The sequence below is a fragment of the Chlorocebus sabaeus genome, chromosome 28 (assembly GCF_047675955.1).
Source record: "Chlorocebus sabaeus isolate Y175 chromosome 28, mChlSab1.0.hap1, whole genome shotgun sequence".
Lineage (NCBI taxonomy): Eukaryota > Metazoa > Chordata > Mammalia > Primates > Cercopithecidae > Chlorocebus > Chlorocebus sabaeus.
The window spans coordinates 12011475-12028044 of NC_132931.1; the positions used below are offsets into that span (position 1 = coordinate 12011475).

Consider the following 16570-nt stretch of genomic DNA (forward strand, 5'->3'; position numbering starts at 1 on the left):
CACTGTACTCCAGCCTGGGCAACAAAGACACTGTCTCTAAAAACAAACAAAATCACAAATATATAAATGAACCACCTAGAGTGACCCTTGTCCCTGAGCAGATGCTGTCTATAGAGGTGGCTCCAACTGCACCTGTATGTACCGCCCCTTTTGTGAATTTCAGAGGACAGCATTCATGGTGACAGTCTCCAAGTGAGTAAAGGGGGCAGCTGGACTTAGCAGGGGTGTACATTGAGGCGGAAGGCTGATGCTGGGAGTGTGGCATCAGCCGAAGAGACCAAAGAGGCAGAAATTAACAAGGGCCAGTGACCAGGGTTGGCAGCTGTTACCAGCCTCCAAAACCCCCAAAGGGACCCGTCCTCTGGGCTCCCTCTCCTTGATCACAATCTCAGTGCACCGCAGGCTTGCGCTGGGCAGGGTTGGCAGCTGCCTCACTGCAGTGAGGCCTTGAATGGAGCCACCTTATTGACCAGCGTAGGCAGAGCTTGTGGCCTCAGGCCCGGTAGGGTCAAGAGGTCAGACAGGCTGTGTGAGACAGCACGTAGGGCCCAGCCCCCTCCACCCCTCGTTTCCCGGACCTGGACCTGCTGCACTGCTGCCAGGAGTGGGACAGAGCCAGGGGACTTGGAGGTTCCCAGAAAACAGAAAAGCCAAGAGTCATATCTGTGGTTTCAGTTCTTGCCAGTGAGATTGAAGAATACACAAAGCTTGGACCCCACGAGAACCAGAGGCCAGCCCCCATCCTGTCTTCACGGTTCCCACTCGAATCCCAGCTCCACCCCTACCGCCCTGCTTCCCCACACACCTGTCAAGTACCCTCCAACCTCCAAAACCTGTCCGTAATTTTTCCTGCTGCAGATTGCAAAACATTCTCTCAGTGTCAAGGAAGCTCTTGCCACCAAGGGAGTGCCCGTGAGACCTGGAGAAGTCACAGCTTGCCACCTAAGTTCTCCAGGTCATCCTGTCCCTGATGGTAGGTGCAAAAACAGGTAAATTGCCTCCAAAGCGTGTCCTGGCATCAAATTTTGCAGGGTGCCAAGTGAGCTCAGGCGTTTTCCCAGCATGGCTCTGCTCCTGAGTTTAAAGCTGCTCTCTGAATGCTTCCTGCTCTGGGCCCTCAAGTTGGCCCTGCGACATCCTTAGATCTCAGAGTTGTGCTCTGGACAGTTCCTCTGGCCCCTGAGATGTCATTGCTGGCACTGGAGTGTCCATGGGACAGGCTGGCGCTTAGCTGAGAGCCCCTTGATGGGGTTCAGGAGTGGTGAGGGAGGGTGTGGCACAGGCAATGTTGGTGAGGGAGGTGGTGGATGTGCCCAGCTGGACGCATCTGGTCATCTGTCCCCTCTCCTGCAGGCCTCCCCCGTGTACAGCTTCAGCTTTCCCCGGAGGAAATTGGAGTAGACTCGGAAGAGTTTGCAGAAAGTGTCAGCAGTGATTGTTCGGAGTGGAGCAGCCGAGGCCGCATCTGGAAGGGAGATGGCTTCCTGCGGCCAAGGAGAAAACAGGAGGTCACTGCAGTACCACAGAACGGGAAGGAATACGGACAGTTCCTGTACTCCTTAGCAAGACCCTTCTCCCCTTCTTACAGAAAGGGCAAGCAGAAGTGTCTGCTCCTACTCACCTGGGCTCCCAGCGCCCGAAGCAGAGTGGTGATGCTGCGAAGGCCACTGATGGCTTTATCCACGTGCAGCTGCAGGGGCTCGAAAGGCTGGGAAGAGTTGGCCAACACGGCCTGGCCCCGCAGGACAGCTTCCGAGAGCAGGGCCAGGCCCTGCCAGACTTCTACAGCCTGCTGCCCGACCTACAGGGAGTGGACTCTGGGAGTCAGCTGACCCACGCCCCCTTCTCCCTCCTGCCCCTCAGCAGCCCCAAGCGCCAAGCTGAGCAAACAGAAAGTATGCAATAAGACTTAAATAAATGAATGAATGAATGAATGAATGAACGTATTCCATACAGCCCTCATTACTTTTCTTTTTTCTTTTCTTTTTTGAGACAGGGCCTCACTCCGTCACTGAGGCTGTAGTGAAGTGGTGTGATCACAGCTCCCTGCAGCCTCAAATTCCTGGGCTCAAGTGATCCTCCCGCTTCAGCCTCCCGAGTATCTGGGATTACCACCATGCACCACCTCTCCTGACCAATTTTTTTAAATGTTTGTAGACATGGGGGATCTCACTATGCTGCCCAGGTCGGTCTGAAACTCCAGGGCTCAAGCAATTCTCCCATCTCGGCCTCTCAAAACCCTGGGATTACAGATGTGAGACTCTGCGCCCACGCAGCCTCATCTCTGCTGCTCCATTTTACCTTTCCCTCGATCATTCTCCCTTCCATCTTATCAGGCTCGCAAAATGAGATTCTCCAAAAGAAAGGAAACGAAAAAAAAAAAAAAAAAAAAAAAAGGAACTCACCTCCATCCTCTTCCAGGCATAGAAGTTAACTTTGGTGTCTGGGACGGTGATATTCTCATTCAAGCTGCAGCTTTCGGAACAGCCCGTCTGAAATGCACACAGACCGGGGACTTAAGGGTCCCTGAGGGCTCTAACCCTGGCCCACAGGCCACAGGACCCACTGGCTTTGCTCTTTGCCTAGTTTCCAGGTATGGTTTGGGGCCACCAGACTTGTTCTTATGTAGGGGGGCAGTACCTAGCTTCCCACCTCCACCCCAAACCAAGTGCCAGGTTCCTGGATCTGGGAGGAGTTCCCTGAAGCCCTGAGTGTGAGTTCTGTGGAAAGTGCTGGGGAAGGGGTCTCACCGTGACATTCTCGGCCTCCTTGGCCTCCAAGAGGTACCTCTCCAGGACTCGGCTGTCACAGATGAGGCGTGGTGGGGCGCCCGGGACTGGGAGGCCCAGAGGGAGCCACAGCAGGGACAGGAGAAGCCACAGCCAGGCAGGACATTCTAGAAGACAGAGTCAGGCTGAGAGTCAGGCGGGGAGGAAGGAGAAGGGTGGCTGTGGGAGGACAGCTTCCTTCATCCCCACGCCTCTGCCCCAGCTCGTCCTTACTGTCCCCAACCCTGCAAGCACTCAGGTGCTGCCTCCCTGGCCTTCATTCAATCCTGCTGCCCTGTGCACACCCCACCCCCAGCTACCAGCATCCACTTCTCCGGCCAAACTTCAATCCTGGTGTGACAGAGGCTTTCCCTCTGGCAGATATATGGTGGCTCCAGCGCCCAGGTTATCAGCTTATCAGCTTGCTCTCCACTGGCACAGCAGAACCCCCAAACCTTCTTCCCCTCCACCCCCAAATTGTGTTCCCGTCACAGGTCAGGTTTTTGCCATCCCCAAGGACTCCCCCAAGTCCCCGCTGGCACGTGGAGGCTGCCCCACCCCCTCCCCCTTCCGGGGTCCTTGACAAGTCGCCGGTCCTTGAACCCGGCCACCTCCCGGCCAATAGCCCGGGCGCTAAATCCCCGCTCAAACAGGGACCCGGGTGGGCGGGAGCGCCCAGCCCGCGAGTACTCACCGTGCACCCCCATCTCCGCGCCTGGCCGGGGTCCCTCAGCGACCTAGGGCGCGCCCGGTGACCACACCGGGAGTCCTCATCCCGGGAAGCTCAGCGGGGCAGGGCCAGCCCCACGGGCCTGGAGGAGAGGGCGGCTGTCCAGGGGGCGCGGGATCGGAGCAGAGCGGGCGCGGTGGCCCCGGTCCGACTCCGGGACGCACGCAGCGAGCGACCGGGGTGGCCCAGGGACTCTGCGGCTCCGGCCGGGGGTCGGGGCTGTTATCTGCATGTGTGCGTGCGCGGGTGGGGGTGGGGGAGAGGCTGTGTGCGTGAGGGGTCGCCAAGGGTAGGGGCCACCCGGGGTCAGAGCAGGGGGCAGGACGCCTGGGTTGAGGCTCGCTGGGGCGTGAGCGGGGCTGCTGCAGACGCGCGTGCTGGTCATGGGGGCTGCTCCTGGGCCCTGGGTCCCGGGAGGGGAGTGCAGCCGGGTGCGCACCCTCGGGACGGGCGCAGCGTGCTATCTGGGAAAGGCTGGGCTCTTGGACACCTCCCCTGGGGGGCAACCCGGTCTTGGGCGGAGACTCAGAGATGCCTGGGTTGCTGGGTTCCCGCGAAGTACCTGGGTCTGGAAGCCCAGAAGCTTCAGGGACGGGCAAATGGGTGGTCTCCCTTCCCACAATCCCAGGACATGTTCTAGAAACAATGTTAACCATGTTGAGGAATTTGATGGGGGCAAATAGGGCAAGAAATTTGGGGTTCTTCCTCCCTACCCCACTCCTCACTGTCTAGGACTCTGCAAACCCAGACACTTAAGTTTTTTTTTGTTTGTTTTTTGTTTTTTCTTGAGGCGTAGCCTCTCTCTGTTGCCCAGGCAGTGCAGTGGTGCCATCTCCACTCACTACAACTTCCACCTCCTGGATTCAAACAATTCTCCTGCCTCAGCCTCCGGGGTAGCTGGGAGTACAGGCGCACCTTTACACCTGGCTATGTTTTGTATTTTTAGTAGAGATGGGGTTTTGCCATGTTGCCCATGCTGGTCTTGAACTCCTGATCTCAGGTGATCAGCCCTCTTCGGCCTCTCAAAGTGCTGGGATTACAGGCGTGAGCCACCGCACCCAGCCCCCACCCCAGACACTTAACTTTTAGTGCACAGAGCACACAGTCCATTGTGCAGGCCACACATGCACCTTGACATCTGTTTATTTGACCTGTGGTGTAGGTTAGCTAGGCTGCATGGCCGAGTTCTTAAGAACGCTGAAATACAGCTAACACCAAGAGTGATGGGGGCTGGGATTTACAGCTAAGGTTTTATGGCTTCTGAAAGCCCTGAGCCAGATGGGTGAGATTCCCAGAGCAGGAGACCAAGACTAACTGACCTCTCACACCTTAGAAAGTGGCCTCGTCCTTGAGCCCTCAATGTCCTCATCTGTCAAATGGGTGTGGTGAAACTACCAGCCTACCCCACATAGGTTTCATAAAAGACAGGAAAGTGGCCAGGTGCGGTGGCTCATGCCTGTAATTCCAGTACTTTGGGAGGCCGAGGCGGGTGGATCACGAGGTCAGCAGATCGAGACCATCCTGGCTAACACAGTGAAACCCTCTCTCTACTAAAGAATACAAAAAATTAGCCGGGCATAGTGGCAAGCGCCTATAGTCCTAGCTACTCGGGAGACTGAAGCAGGAGAATGGTGTGAACCCAGGAGGCGGAGGTTGCAGTGAGCCGATATTGTGCCACTGCACTCCAACCTGGGCGACAGAACAAGACTCTGTCTCAAAAAAAAAAAAAAAAGACAGGAAAGTGCCAGGCGACGCAGCTCACACCTGTAATCCCAGCACATTGGGAGACCAAGGCAGGAAAATCCTTTGAGCCCAGGAGTTCGAGACCAGCCTGGACAACATAGCAAGACCGCGTCTCTAAAAAAAGAAAAAAGAAAGTTAGCCAGGTGTGGTGGCTCACGCCTGTAGTCCCAAATATGCAGGAGGCTAAGGCAGGAGGATCACCTGAGCCCAGGAGATCGAGGCTGCAATGAGCCATGATCACACCACTGCCCTGCAGCCTGGGCGACAGAGTGAGACCCTGTCTCAAAAACAAAAAAAGACTGGAATGTGCAGATCTGAGCTGTAAGAGTTTGGAAGAGGGAGAACTCACCGCTAGCTGGGAGAAATCAAGGAAGATTTGAGGGAGGAGATGACAATGACCTCAGCCTCGAAGGGGGTTAGGGCATCTATGGGAAGAGGTATGAGGTGGGTGGGGGATTGTCGATTCAGCAAAGCGAATGGAGAGTCAGGTGTGCAGAAGGGAGGGCGGAGGAGAGAGAGGTGGAAGATGAGGTCAGCATGCTGCTTAGGGAGGAGTCAGGCTGTCTATGACCTTGAATGCCTCTCTGAAGAATTTGGATTTTGTTTGGAAAGAGTGGGAAACATTCACTCATTCATTCAAAAGATGTTTATGTATTTCCCACCTACCCGTGGCCAAGGACCTGGGGATAGAGCAGTGAATGATACAACCAGGAATGCCTGCCCTGGTGGAGCTGACATTCTAGTAGGGTTGCCGATGATGAATACAAAAATGAGTACAAGATAGAAGATTTCGCCTGGGGGAAGTGACTCATACCTGTAATCCCAGCACTTTGGGAGCCCAAGACAGGAGGATCACTTGACCAGCCTGGGCAACATGGCGAAACCCCATCTTTGCAAAAAAAAAAAATACAAAAATTAGCTGGGCTTGGTGGCGTGTGCCTATAGTCCTATCTACTTGGGAGGCTGAGGTGGGAGGATCACTTGAGCCCAGGAAGTTGAGGCTTCAGCGAGCTGTGGTTTTGCCACTGCCCTCCAGCCTGGGCAACAGAGTGAGACCCTGTCTCAAAAGAAAAAAAAAGAAAAAAAAGAAAGGAAGAAAAGAAAAGATAGAGGATTTCAAACAGCCGGAAGAACTAAGGAGAAAAGGCACGGGCAGGGGTATCTAAAATAAGGTAGTCAGAGACACCAGGCTGAGAAAGTGACTTGAAAAAAGACCTGTTGGGGGTGAGGGACCATGAGGGTGTGGTGAGGTGAAGAGCTTGATGGGAGGGGGGTTTGGGCCAAGTGTGGTGGCTCACACCTGTAATCCCAACATTTTGGGAGGCTGAGGCAGGAGGATTGCTTGAGGTCAGGAGTTTGAGACCAGCCTGGGCAACGTAGTGAAATCCCGTGTCTATAATTTTTTTTTTTTAATTAGCTGGGCATAGTGGTGCACATCTGTAGTCTCAGCTACTCAGGAGGCTGAAGTCAGAGGATCTCTTGAGCCCAGGAGGTCGAGGCTGCAGTGAGCTATGATCACGCCACTGCACTCTAGACTGAGCAACAGAAAGAGACCCTGTCTTAAAAAAAAAATGAGTGGTTTGGCAAGATGGATGGGTGGGGGTCAGGACACAGAGGCTGGTATGCTTCTGGCTGGCCTGATTCCCTCAGACCCTGCTCCCCTGCATCCTCTGCTCACCTTGAACCTTCCCAAACCTGCTGTCCAGGCTCCCCCAGCCCCACTTGGCAACTGGTTCTGCTCCATTCCAGAGTCCTGGGACGTGCACATGCACACTCACGTCCACACATGGCTGCACGTGCGTTCTATCTTGGCTGCTCCCCTTCCCCAGCCTCTGCTCTCCCAGGACCCTGACTCCTGCGTCAATGCCCTGACCTAACCATAGAGAGGGGGCCGGAGACAGATGGGTGGGGTGGATGCAGCTAGAGAAGGAGGAGCCTTTTGGGCTGTGGGACCTGCCCGTCCCCTCACACAGCTTCTCAGGGGTCCCTACATCCTTGTCTGCAGTAGAGGAGGAGCAGGAGATGGGCCAGGGGCACCAGCCTCTAAATGCTGGAGCCTGCTGGATAGGAGTGGTGACTGACTTGTCCCCTGGGGCTTTTGGAGAGAGAGCTGTGATTTGCAGCTTGGGAGGGAGGACAGGATCTTGGTCCATCCCATACTCAATCCGAAGCCATAGTAATTCTCTTTTTGAGATGGAGTCTCACTTTATTGCCCAGGTTGGAGTGCAGTGGTGCCACGATCTCAGCTCACTGCAACCTCCACCTCCCGGGTTCAAGTGATTCTCCTGCCTCAGCCTCCGGAGTAGCTGGGATCACAGGCATGTGCCACCACGCCCGGTAATTTTTGTATTTTCAGTAGAGACGGGGTTTCGCCATGTTGGCCAGGCTGGTCTCGAACTCCTAACCTCAAGTGATCTGCCCACCTCGGCCTCCCAAAGTGCCGGGATTGCAGGCTTGTGCCACCGCACCCGGCTTGAAGCCATAGTAATTCTGCTAAGAGGGGAGAGGCTGGTTTGGAGCCCAGAGCCTCTTGGATACTGTGCAATGCAGGGTCCATTCATCTGTCCTTGAGGAACAGGAAGAAAACAAGAAGCTCCGTGGGGCTCCCCGTCCAATGCCCACCATCCCTCTGCCCAGTGCCCCCCACCCTTGCCATCTGCCTGCTCTTCTAACATGATGCTGACCCCCAGGCCCAGGACCACTGCAGAGCGTCAGCCTCATTTGTGCCAATTCCCTGAAAAGGAACCTGCCACGGCTTCCTATTGCCTCAGAACTGAGACCCTCGAAGGTCCACCATTCACTTCACATTCCAGCCTGTTCTCCCGCTTTGCTCACTCCCACTCCCTCCACCACAGGAGATGGTTTGTGCCTTCGTGCCCTTGGCTCCTCCTGGATTACTCTCCCACATCATCTCCCCCTTTTCTTTAAAGCCCAAATCTGTGCATCACCTCCTCCATGAAGCCTTTCCTGAACTCCCAGCAGGAAATCGTCTCCTTCCCTGGCACTGCCGTCTTTTATGTACATGTCTTAGGCATCTCACTGGCAGGGCTGCCATGGACAGCCATCAAAGTTGAGCACTGCACAACTCCCAGGGGTGTCCATAGAGACTCTGATGGGAATGGTAGCATCTGGAGTCATGTAGTGCAGGTGCCCTGGCCATTGAAGAGAGCGAAGGGCTGCGTGTGGAAGTTCTGATGCAATTTTGTGTCTACCAAGCATCCAGCATGTCCCTTTTCTGTGGTCACCACCCATGTGTGGATTGCATTATGTGGTCCCTCCAGTACATGCTCAGAGAAGGGCCCAGCCTAGAGGGGGCACTGAGCCATCCCCCGGTCAACCCAGCTCCCTGGGATCCTGGGGCGTGAGAAGCTTCCATGCACTTCCTGACTAGGCAGCCACTAAGGCAGGGTTTGAAAAGGGCCAGTTGTGACAGGAGGATGGCGGGCGTGGAAGCAGGCCGTGCTCCACGGATTCCTCCTGGCAGCGGATTCGGATCGGAAATCCGAGCAGAAGCAAATTTACAGCCCCCCTGAGCTGTCCCAGACCCCCAGGCAGCACGGAGTCCCAGCTGCCTGGAGTCAGACTTGGGAGGGGGGGGCCTCCTGGCTTCTCTTTCCCTCCTTATTTCCAAGCAGTGGCTTCTCAGCTCAGCTCGAGTTCAGCCAGAGGCCCAGAAGACCTTCTGTGCTAGGAGGGGTGGTGGCTGGGGACCTTGTTGGGTGGCCTTTGGGGAACTATGAAGGAAGCAAGAATGTTGGAGGGCCAGGCGTGGTAGCTCACGCCTGGAATCCCAGCACTTTGGGAGGCCAAGGAGGGAGGATCCCTTGAGCCCAGGAGTTTGAGACCAGCCTGGGAAACATAGGAAGACCCTGTCTCTACAGAAAATTCATCAGGCATGCTGGCACATGGCTATAGTCCCAGCTACTCGGGAGTCTGAGGCTGGAGGATTGCTTGAGCCCAGGAGTTGGAGGCTACAGTTAGCTATGATCGCACCACTGCACTCCAGCCTGGGCGAAAGAACACCCTGTCTTTCTTAAAAAAAAAAAAAAAAAATTAAAAAAAGAATGCTGAAGAAGGGATTCCTGCTGGAGAACCAAAGGGAAATCCTTTGCCAAGTCAGTTTGGAGACCATGAGGCAAGGGCTACTTGCTTCGTCAGGAAATCTTTGATAGAACCAGACATCCAGGTTTCTGTTCTCAGCAAACAGATCTGTGGCCTGGTGGCTTCAAGGGGTTGGTTGTCTGGTGACCAGGAGTGCTTGGATTGGTGATCTGAATTCTCTTTCTTTTTTTTTTTTTGATGGAGTCCTCTGTTGCCTAGGCTGGAGTGCAGGCAGTGGAGTGATCTCGGCTCACTGCAACCTCTGCCTCCCGGGTTCAAGTGATTCTCCTGCCTCAGCCTCCTGAGTAGCTGGGATTACAGGCACACGCCACCACGCCAGGCTAATTTTTGTATTTTTAGTAGAGACTAGGTTTCACCATATTGGTCAGGCTGGTCTCGAACTCCTGACCTTGTGATCCGCCTGCCTCGGCCTCACAAAGTGCTGGGATTACAGGCCTGAGCCACTGCACCCGGCCTGGTGGCCTGAATTCTGCCACTGACTTGCCAGGCGCCTAACTTGGGCAGGTGACTTTATCTCTGAGCCTTCTTTGCAGAGTGGGGAGGTAGAAATCATAGTGATTGGCCGGGCGCGGTGGCTCAAGCCTGTAATCCCAGCACTTTGGGAGGCCAAGATGGGTCAGGAGATGGTGTCGAGGTCAGGAGATCGACACCATCCTGGCTAACCCGGTGAAACCCCGTCTCTACTAAAAAAATACAAAAAACTAGCCGGGAGAGGTGGCGGGCACCTGTAGTCCCAGCTACTCGGGAGGCTGAGGCAGGAGAATGGGGTGAACCCGGGAGGCGGAGCTTGCAGTGAGCTGAGATCCAGCCACTGCACTCCAGCCCGGGCGACAGAGTGAGACTCCGTCTCAAAAAAAAAAAAAGAAATGATAGTGATTGCCTCCCACAGCTGTGGTGGGATTATGGAACTCCTGGCACATGGTAATCGATAAACACTAGCTGTTATTGCCCTACTCCCCACTTTATCATTTCTCCTATTGTCCTTTCTTGGGAGACCTGGAGACCAAATGTCCAGTGTATTCCTTAGCCTTCCCCAGCATCATCTCCTGTTTCTCTGGGGAGCCAGGGACAGATTCATGGCACTTTACCTTGGGTATTATATTATAGCTGCCCCTACCATACAACTTACTGAAAAAGTGTCATCAGAATAGTGGGGTGGAGGGAGGTGTCTCTGGGTGTCTATATATATTTTTAATTTAATTAATTAATTAATTTTTTTTTAGATGGAGTTTCACTCTTATTGCCCAGGCTGTAGTGCAGTGGTGCGATCTTGGCTTACCACAACCTCTAACTCCTGGGTTCAAGTGATTCTCCTGCCTCAGCCTCCCAAGTAGCTGGAATTACAGGCATGTGCCACCATGCCCAGCTAATTTTTTGTATTTTTAGTAAAGACAGGGTTTCATCGTGTTAGCCCGGACAGTCTCGATCTCCCCACCTCAGGTGATCCACCTGCCTCAGTCTCCCAAAGTGCTGGGATTACAGACGTGAGCCACCATGCCTGGTAATTTATTTATTTATTTATTTATTGAGACAGAGTTTTGCTCTGTCACCCAGGCTGGAGTGCAATGGCACGATCTTGGCTCACTGCAACCTCCACCTCCTGGGTTCAAGCAACTTTCCTGCCTCAGCCTCCCAAGTAGCCAGGATTACAGGCGTGCACCACCACACCTGGCTAATTTTGTATTTTTTTAGTAGAGACGGTGTTTCACCACGTTGGTCAGGCTGGTCTCAAGCTCCTGACCTCAGGTGATCCACCCACCTCAGCCTCCCGAAGTGCTGGGATTACAGGCATGAGCCACTGTGCCTGGCCTATGTAAGCTCTTCAGCTCATGTCTTAGTTCATCAACCAATAAATAATTTTTCCCTTTTCAGGGAAGTATATTTGTCTAATAGCAAACAAGACTAATAGACTGAGTTGGAAGGAATCTAGCAGGTCCTGTGAGGGCGAAAGTCCACCCTCTGTTTGCATACTTCAAGTGACAAGATGGTTGCCTTTTCTTTTTTTTTTTTTTTTTTTTTGAGACAGAGTCTCGCTGTGTAGCCCAGGCTGGAGTGCAGTGGCCGGATCTCAGCTCACTGCAAGCTCCGCCTCCCGGGTTTACGCCATTCTCCTGCCTCAGCCTCCCCAGTAGCTGGGACTATAGACGCCCGCCACCTCGCCCGGCTAGTTTTTTGTATTTTTTAGTAGAGATGGGGTTTCACCATGTTAGCCAGGATGGTCTCGATCTCCTGACCTCGTGATCCGCCCATCTCGGCCTCCCAAAGTGCTGAGATTACAGGCTTGAGCCACCGCGCCCGGCCGATAGTTGCCTTTTCTTAAGGGAGCACAGGCTTGTTATACAGGAGACAGCAAGCCATTCTCCTCTGCACCATCCATGTATCCACTGACCCATTCATTCATCAGATATTTATTAGTTACTGGATTGGGCAATAAAATAACTTCTTGAGGTATCTCATCAGCTTTATTTTTACTTATTTAGAGATGGATCTTCCTCAGTTCCCCAGGTTCGAGTGCAGTGGCATGATTATAGCTTACTGCAACCTCGACCTCCTAGGTTCAAATGATCATCCTTCCTCAGTCTCCCAAGTAGCTGTGACACCAGGCATGCACCGCCACGCCTGGTTAACTTCTTTATTTTTTATATAAAAAATATAACTCTATAAAATATAACTCTATAAAAAATAACTTGCTTATTTTTTATAGAGCCAGGGTCTCACTGTGTTGCCCTGGCTGGTCTCAAACTCCTAGCCTCAAATGATCCTCCTACCTCAGCTTTCCAAAGTGCTGAGATTATAGGCATGAGCCACCTTGCCTGGCCCCTCATCAGTTTGATAACTGCCTGATCACCTTACTTAGAGAACAAAGGATCAGTCAGGAATAGGCTTCATAAAACTTCTGTAGGCTGGGCACGGTGGCTCACGCTTGTAATCCCAGCACTTTGGGAGGCTGAGACAGGCGGATCACGAGGTCAGGAGTTCGAGACCAGTCTGGCCAATATGGTGAAACCCCGTCCCTACTAAAAATACAAAAATTAGCTGGGCATGGTGGCATGCACCTGTAATCCCAGCTACTCAGGAGGCTGAGGCAGAAGAATCGCTTGAACCCGGGAGGCGGAGGTTGCGGTGAGCAGAGATTGTGCCACTGGACTCCAGCCTGGGCGACAGAGCCAGACTTCATCTCAAAAAAAAAACAAAAACAAAAAAAAACAACTTTTGTAATGAACTTTTGCTCGTTACAAAAACAATACGTGACCAAAATTAGAAAACAGCGCTAAACTCAAACACATAAACTGAAAAACGCCCATAATCTCATTAGGAAGATGGGAACTTAAGTGGCCATTTTCACAGGCTTCCTTCTGGTAGGATGACCTTTACCTCATTCCAAATCTCTGTGCAGTTGGACCTCTGTTTCCTAAGGAACTACAATTGACACATTCTTGTCCAACCTCTCTCGTGGTTCGAGGGTTTGTGAAACACCATTTTTGCCCCCAACTCCTGACCAAGCACCAGAAACTCACCTGGGACAAAGTGCTGGGCCTCTCTAGCAGGATCATCAGCCTGACTAAACCACTTAATATTTCAAGGCCCTGTCCCCTTCCCTGCTACGCGAGTGACAACTGAGTCTGGCAGAAACTAATAACTCAGACTTGAGAATTAAACACACACAAAATTGCCTTCCTTCACTTCTCCCCATTCCTATTAAGAAGCGTAAAACTATTTCTTAGCAAAATGGCTTCATACTAAATACTAGCTCTTGGCCGGGTGCGGTGGCTCACGCCTGTAATCTCAGAACTTTGGGAGGCTGAGGCTGGCGGATCACCTGAGGTCAGGAGTTCGAGACCAGCCTGACAAACATGGTGAAACCCCGTCTCTACTAAAAATGCAAAAAGTAGCCGGGCTTAGTGGCACATGCCTGTAATCCCAGCCACTCAGGAGGCTGAGGCAGGAGAATCACTTGAACCCGGGAGGCGGAGGTTGCAGTGAGCGGAGATCATGCTATCGCACTCCAGCCTGGGCAACAAGAGCGCAACTCCATCTCAAAACAAACAGATAAACAAACACCTAGAAGTTCGAGGTTGCAGTGAGCTATGATCGTACCATTGTACTCCAGCCTAGGCTACAGAGTGAGACCCTGTCTCTAACATAAATAAATTTAAAAAATAAAATGTAAAAAGGAGGGCAGGGCACTGCATTTGCACACACCTTCTGCCTCCATCTCCTTACCCCTCTCCCCTGTTTTTCAAGCTTTTTTTTTTTTTGAGACTGAGTCTTGTTCTGTCGCCCAGGCTGGAGTGCAATGGCACGATCTTGGCTCACTGCAACCTCCGCCTCCCAGGTTCAAGCAATTCTCCTGCCTTAGCCTCCTGAGTAGCTCGGATTACAGGTGTCTGCAACCACACCCAGCTAATTTTGTATTTCTAGTAGAGATGGGGTTTTACCATGTTGGCCAGGCTGGTCTTGAACTCCTAACCTCAGGTGATCCGCCTGCCTTGGCCTCCCAAAGTGCTGGGATTACAGACGTGACTCACTGTTCCTGGCCTCCCAAGCTTTGATGGAAGTCACCTAGGAGAGACAGTAGAAGGAGGAGAATGGAGGCTGGAGCCAGCCTCCCTATAGACGGGCCTGCAGGCAGAGTTCCCTACCCCACCTGCCCTGCATGGACTCCAGTAGATACAGGAATCTGGCTCAGGCCCCCACACACACAAAAGAGTGAGCCCCAGGCCCCGCTCTTCCTTCAGTGGCAATGTGGAGGTCTGTTTCTGCAGAACTGCCACTGAGGGAAGCCCCGCTGGCAAGCAGTGAGACAACATGGAGTAGAAACAACAAACAAATAGGCTGCAGGAGGGAACTGCCAAAACAAACCAGATGGGAAAGGCTGCCTGCCACCACCTCTGCTGGGCTTAGGCCCGGAGCACATACGTGCAGGGAGACACAGCTCCATCCAGCTTCCTGCCGGCTCCCCACTCAGCTACCGGGGGGCTCCCGGGCAAGGAAGCCTTGCGGTCAGGCTGATGGAAGGGATGTGGCCCGATAGAAATGTCCGCAGCCAGCTGGGTGCAGTGGCTCACGCCTGTAATCCTAGCACTTTGGGAGGCCGTAGGCGGGTGGATCACGAGGTAAGGAGATAGAGACCATCCTGGCCAACATGGTGAAACCCTGTCTCTACTAAAACACAAAAATTAGCTGGGTGTGGTGGTGCCCACCTGTAATCCCAGCTACTCAGGAGGCTGAGGCAAGAGAATCGCTTGAACCAGAGAGTCGGAGGTTGCAGTGAGCCGAGATCACGCCACTGCACTCCAGCCTGGTGATAGAGATTCTGTCTCAAAAAAAAAAAAAAAAAAAGGAAAGTCTGCAGCCTTGTCTCCCAGTACCTCCTGCTTTCTAGCCACCTCGAGTCCCTCCAGTCCCAGAACGTAGCTGCCTATTCATTAATCCCCTCCCTGCCCACTGTTTTTTGAGACAGGTTCTTGCTGTTTCGCAAGCCCTGTCACAGCTAACTGCAGCGTCAACCTCCTGGGCTCAAGCAATCTTCCCACCTCAGCCTCCTGAGTAGCTGGACCACAGGTGCATGCCACCAAGCCAAGTTAATTTTTAAATTTTTGATAGAGACGAAGTCTTATTCTATTGCCCAGGCTGGTCTCAAACTCCTGAGCTCTAGCGATTTTCTCTCCTTGGCCTTCCAAAGTGCTGGGATTAAAGGCATGAGTCACCATTCCCAGCCAAATCCACCCATCTCCCCACCCCACTATGATCTCTCTGCCAAATATGCCGTCTCCCCTCTTTTCTGCCTGGCAAACTCCTATTCATCCTTCAACACCCAGATCAAAAGTGAGTGAAACCATTTTGGGTCCCAGCAGGAAGTTATTAGCCCTTTCCATCTCCACATTTCCTTATCATTGTTACTTTTATGTCTTACACATCTTTCTCATTCACAAAAAATTATGTATCCACCTTCCCAATTAGATGGCGAGCTCCTTAAATGTAGGGACCATTTCATATGCGGATGCCAGAGGAAGGGATTTTGATGAATTAGAAGCCTGATCTTCAGACCTCCAAATCAAACTACCTTCACTTGAATTAGAATGAAATTCTGTTCCTAACCTGTAAATCAGAGGCTCTTAAACGCTTATGACCTGAAACGGTAAAAAACACAATGTACATCCTATTATACTACACATATATATAATACACATGCCTAACTGAAAAATCTGCTGGTCAGGCCTAGTGGCTCACACCTGTAATCCCAGCATTTTGGGAGGCCGAGGCGGGTGGATCACCTGAGGTCAGGAGTTTGAGACCAGCCTGGCCAACATGACGAAACTCCGTCTCTACTAAAAATACACAAATTAGCTGGGCGTGGTGGCGCGTGCCTATAATTTCAGCTACTGGCAGGAGAATCGCTTGAACCTGGGAGGCAGAGGTTGCGGTGAGCCAAGATTGTGCTACTGAACTCCAGCCTAGGTGATAGAGACACCGCCTCAAAAAAACAAAAAAATCTGCAATAAAACCCCACCATTTAAGTTGCACTTTTTTTTTTTTTTTAACTTGGGTTTTTTCTTTTTCCTTCCTTTTTTTAGACAAGGTCTTGCTGTGTCGCCCAGGCTGGAGTACACTGGCATGATCTCAGCTCACTGCAACCTCGCCTTCCTGGGCTCAGGTAATCCTCCCACCTCAGCCTCCCAAGTAGCTGAGACAACAGGTTTGTGCCAACATGTCCGGATAACTTTTTATATTTTTTGTAGAGATGGGATTTCACCATGTTGCCTAGGCTGGTCTCAAACTCCTGGGCTCAAGAGACTGACCTGCCTCGGCCTCCCAAAGTGTTGGGAGTATAGGCGTGAGCCACCACACCTGGCCTTGTTTTTTTCGTTTTTTTTTTTTTTTTTTGAGACGAGTCTCGCTCTGTCACCCAGGCTGGAGTGCAGTGGCACGATCTCAGCTCACTGCAACCTCCACCTCCCTGGTTCAAGTGATTCTCCTGCCTCAGCCTCCAGAGTAGCTGGGGCTGCAGGCATGTGCCACCACGCCTGGTTAATTTTTTGTATTTTTTAGTAGAGACAGGATTTCACTGTGTTAGCCAGGATGGTCTTGATCTCCGGACCTTGTGATCTGCCTGCCTCAGTCTCCCAAAGTGCGGGGATTACAGGCGTGAGCCACCGCCCCTGGCCTTTTTTTTTAAGAAGCTGTGACCCACAAATGGGTCACA

General features: G+C 52.6%; 1 protein-coding gene across 1 annotated transcript; it reads right to left on the minus strand.

Annotated features, from left to right (window-relative positions):
• Positions 1-547: 547 nt before the first annotated feature.
• On the minus strand, positions 548-10130 carry EPO (erythropoietin). The gene is made up of 5 exons (XM_008018517.3): positions 3463-10130; positions 2751-2896; positions 2406-2492; positions 1622-1801; positions 548-1484 (listed from the first exon to the last, which is right to left on the minus strand). The coding sequence occupies exons 1-5, from the start codon at positions 3473-3475 to the stop codon at positions 1332-1334; spliced, it is 579 nt and encodes a 192-aa protein (XP_008016708.1). The 5' UTR covers positions 3476-10130; the 3' UTR covers positions 548-1331.
• Between the last annotated feature and the right edge of the window lie 6440 nt (positions 10131-16570).

What these genes read in the sequence shown, in the direction of transcription:
- EPO (XM_008018517.3), bottom strand. An exon ending in ATGCCTGGAAGAGGATGGAG is followed by an intron (nt 1,802 to 2,405) that starts GTGAGTTCCTTT and finishes CACTCCCTGTAG; the next exon opens with GTCGGGCAGCAGGCTGTAGA. An exon ending in TTCGGGCGCTGGGAGCCCAG is followed by an intron (nt 1,485 to 1,621) that starts GTGAGTAGGAGC and finishes CCTTGGCCGCAG; the next exon opens with GAAGCCATCTCCCTTCCAGA.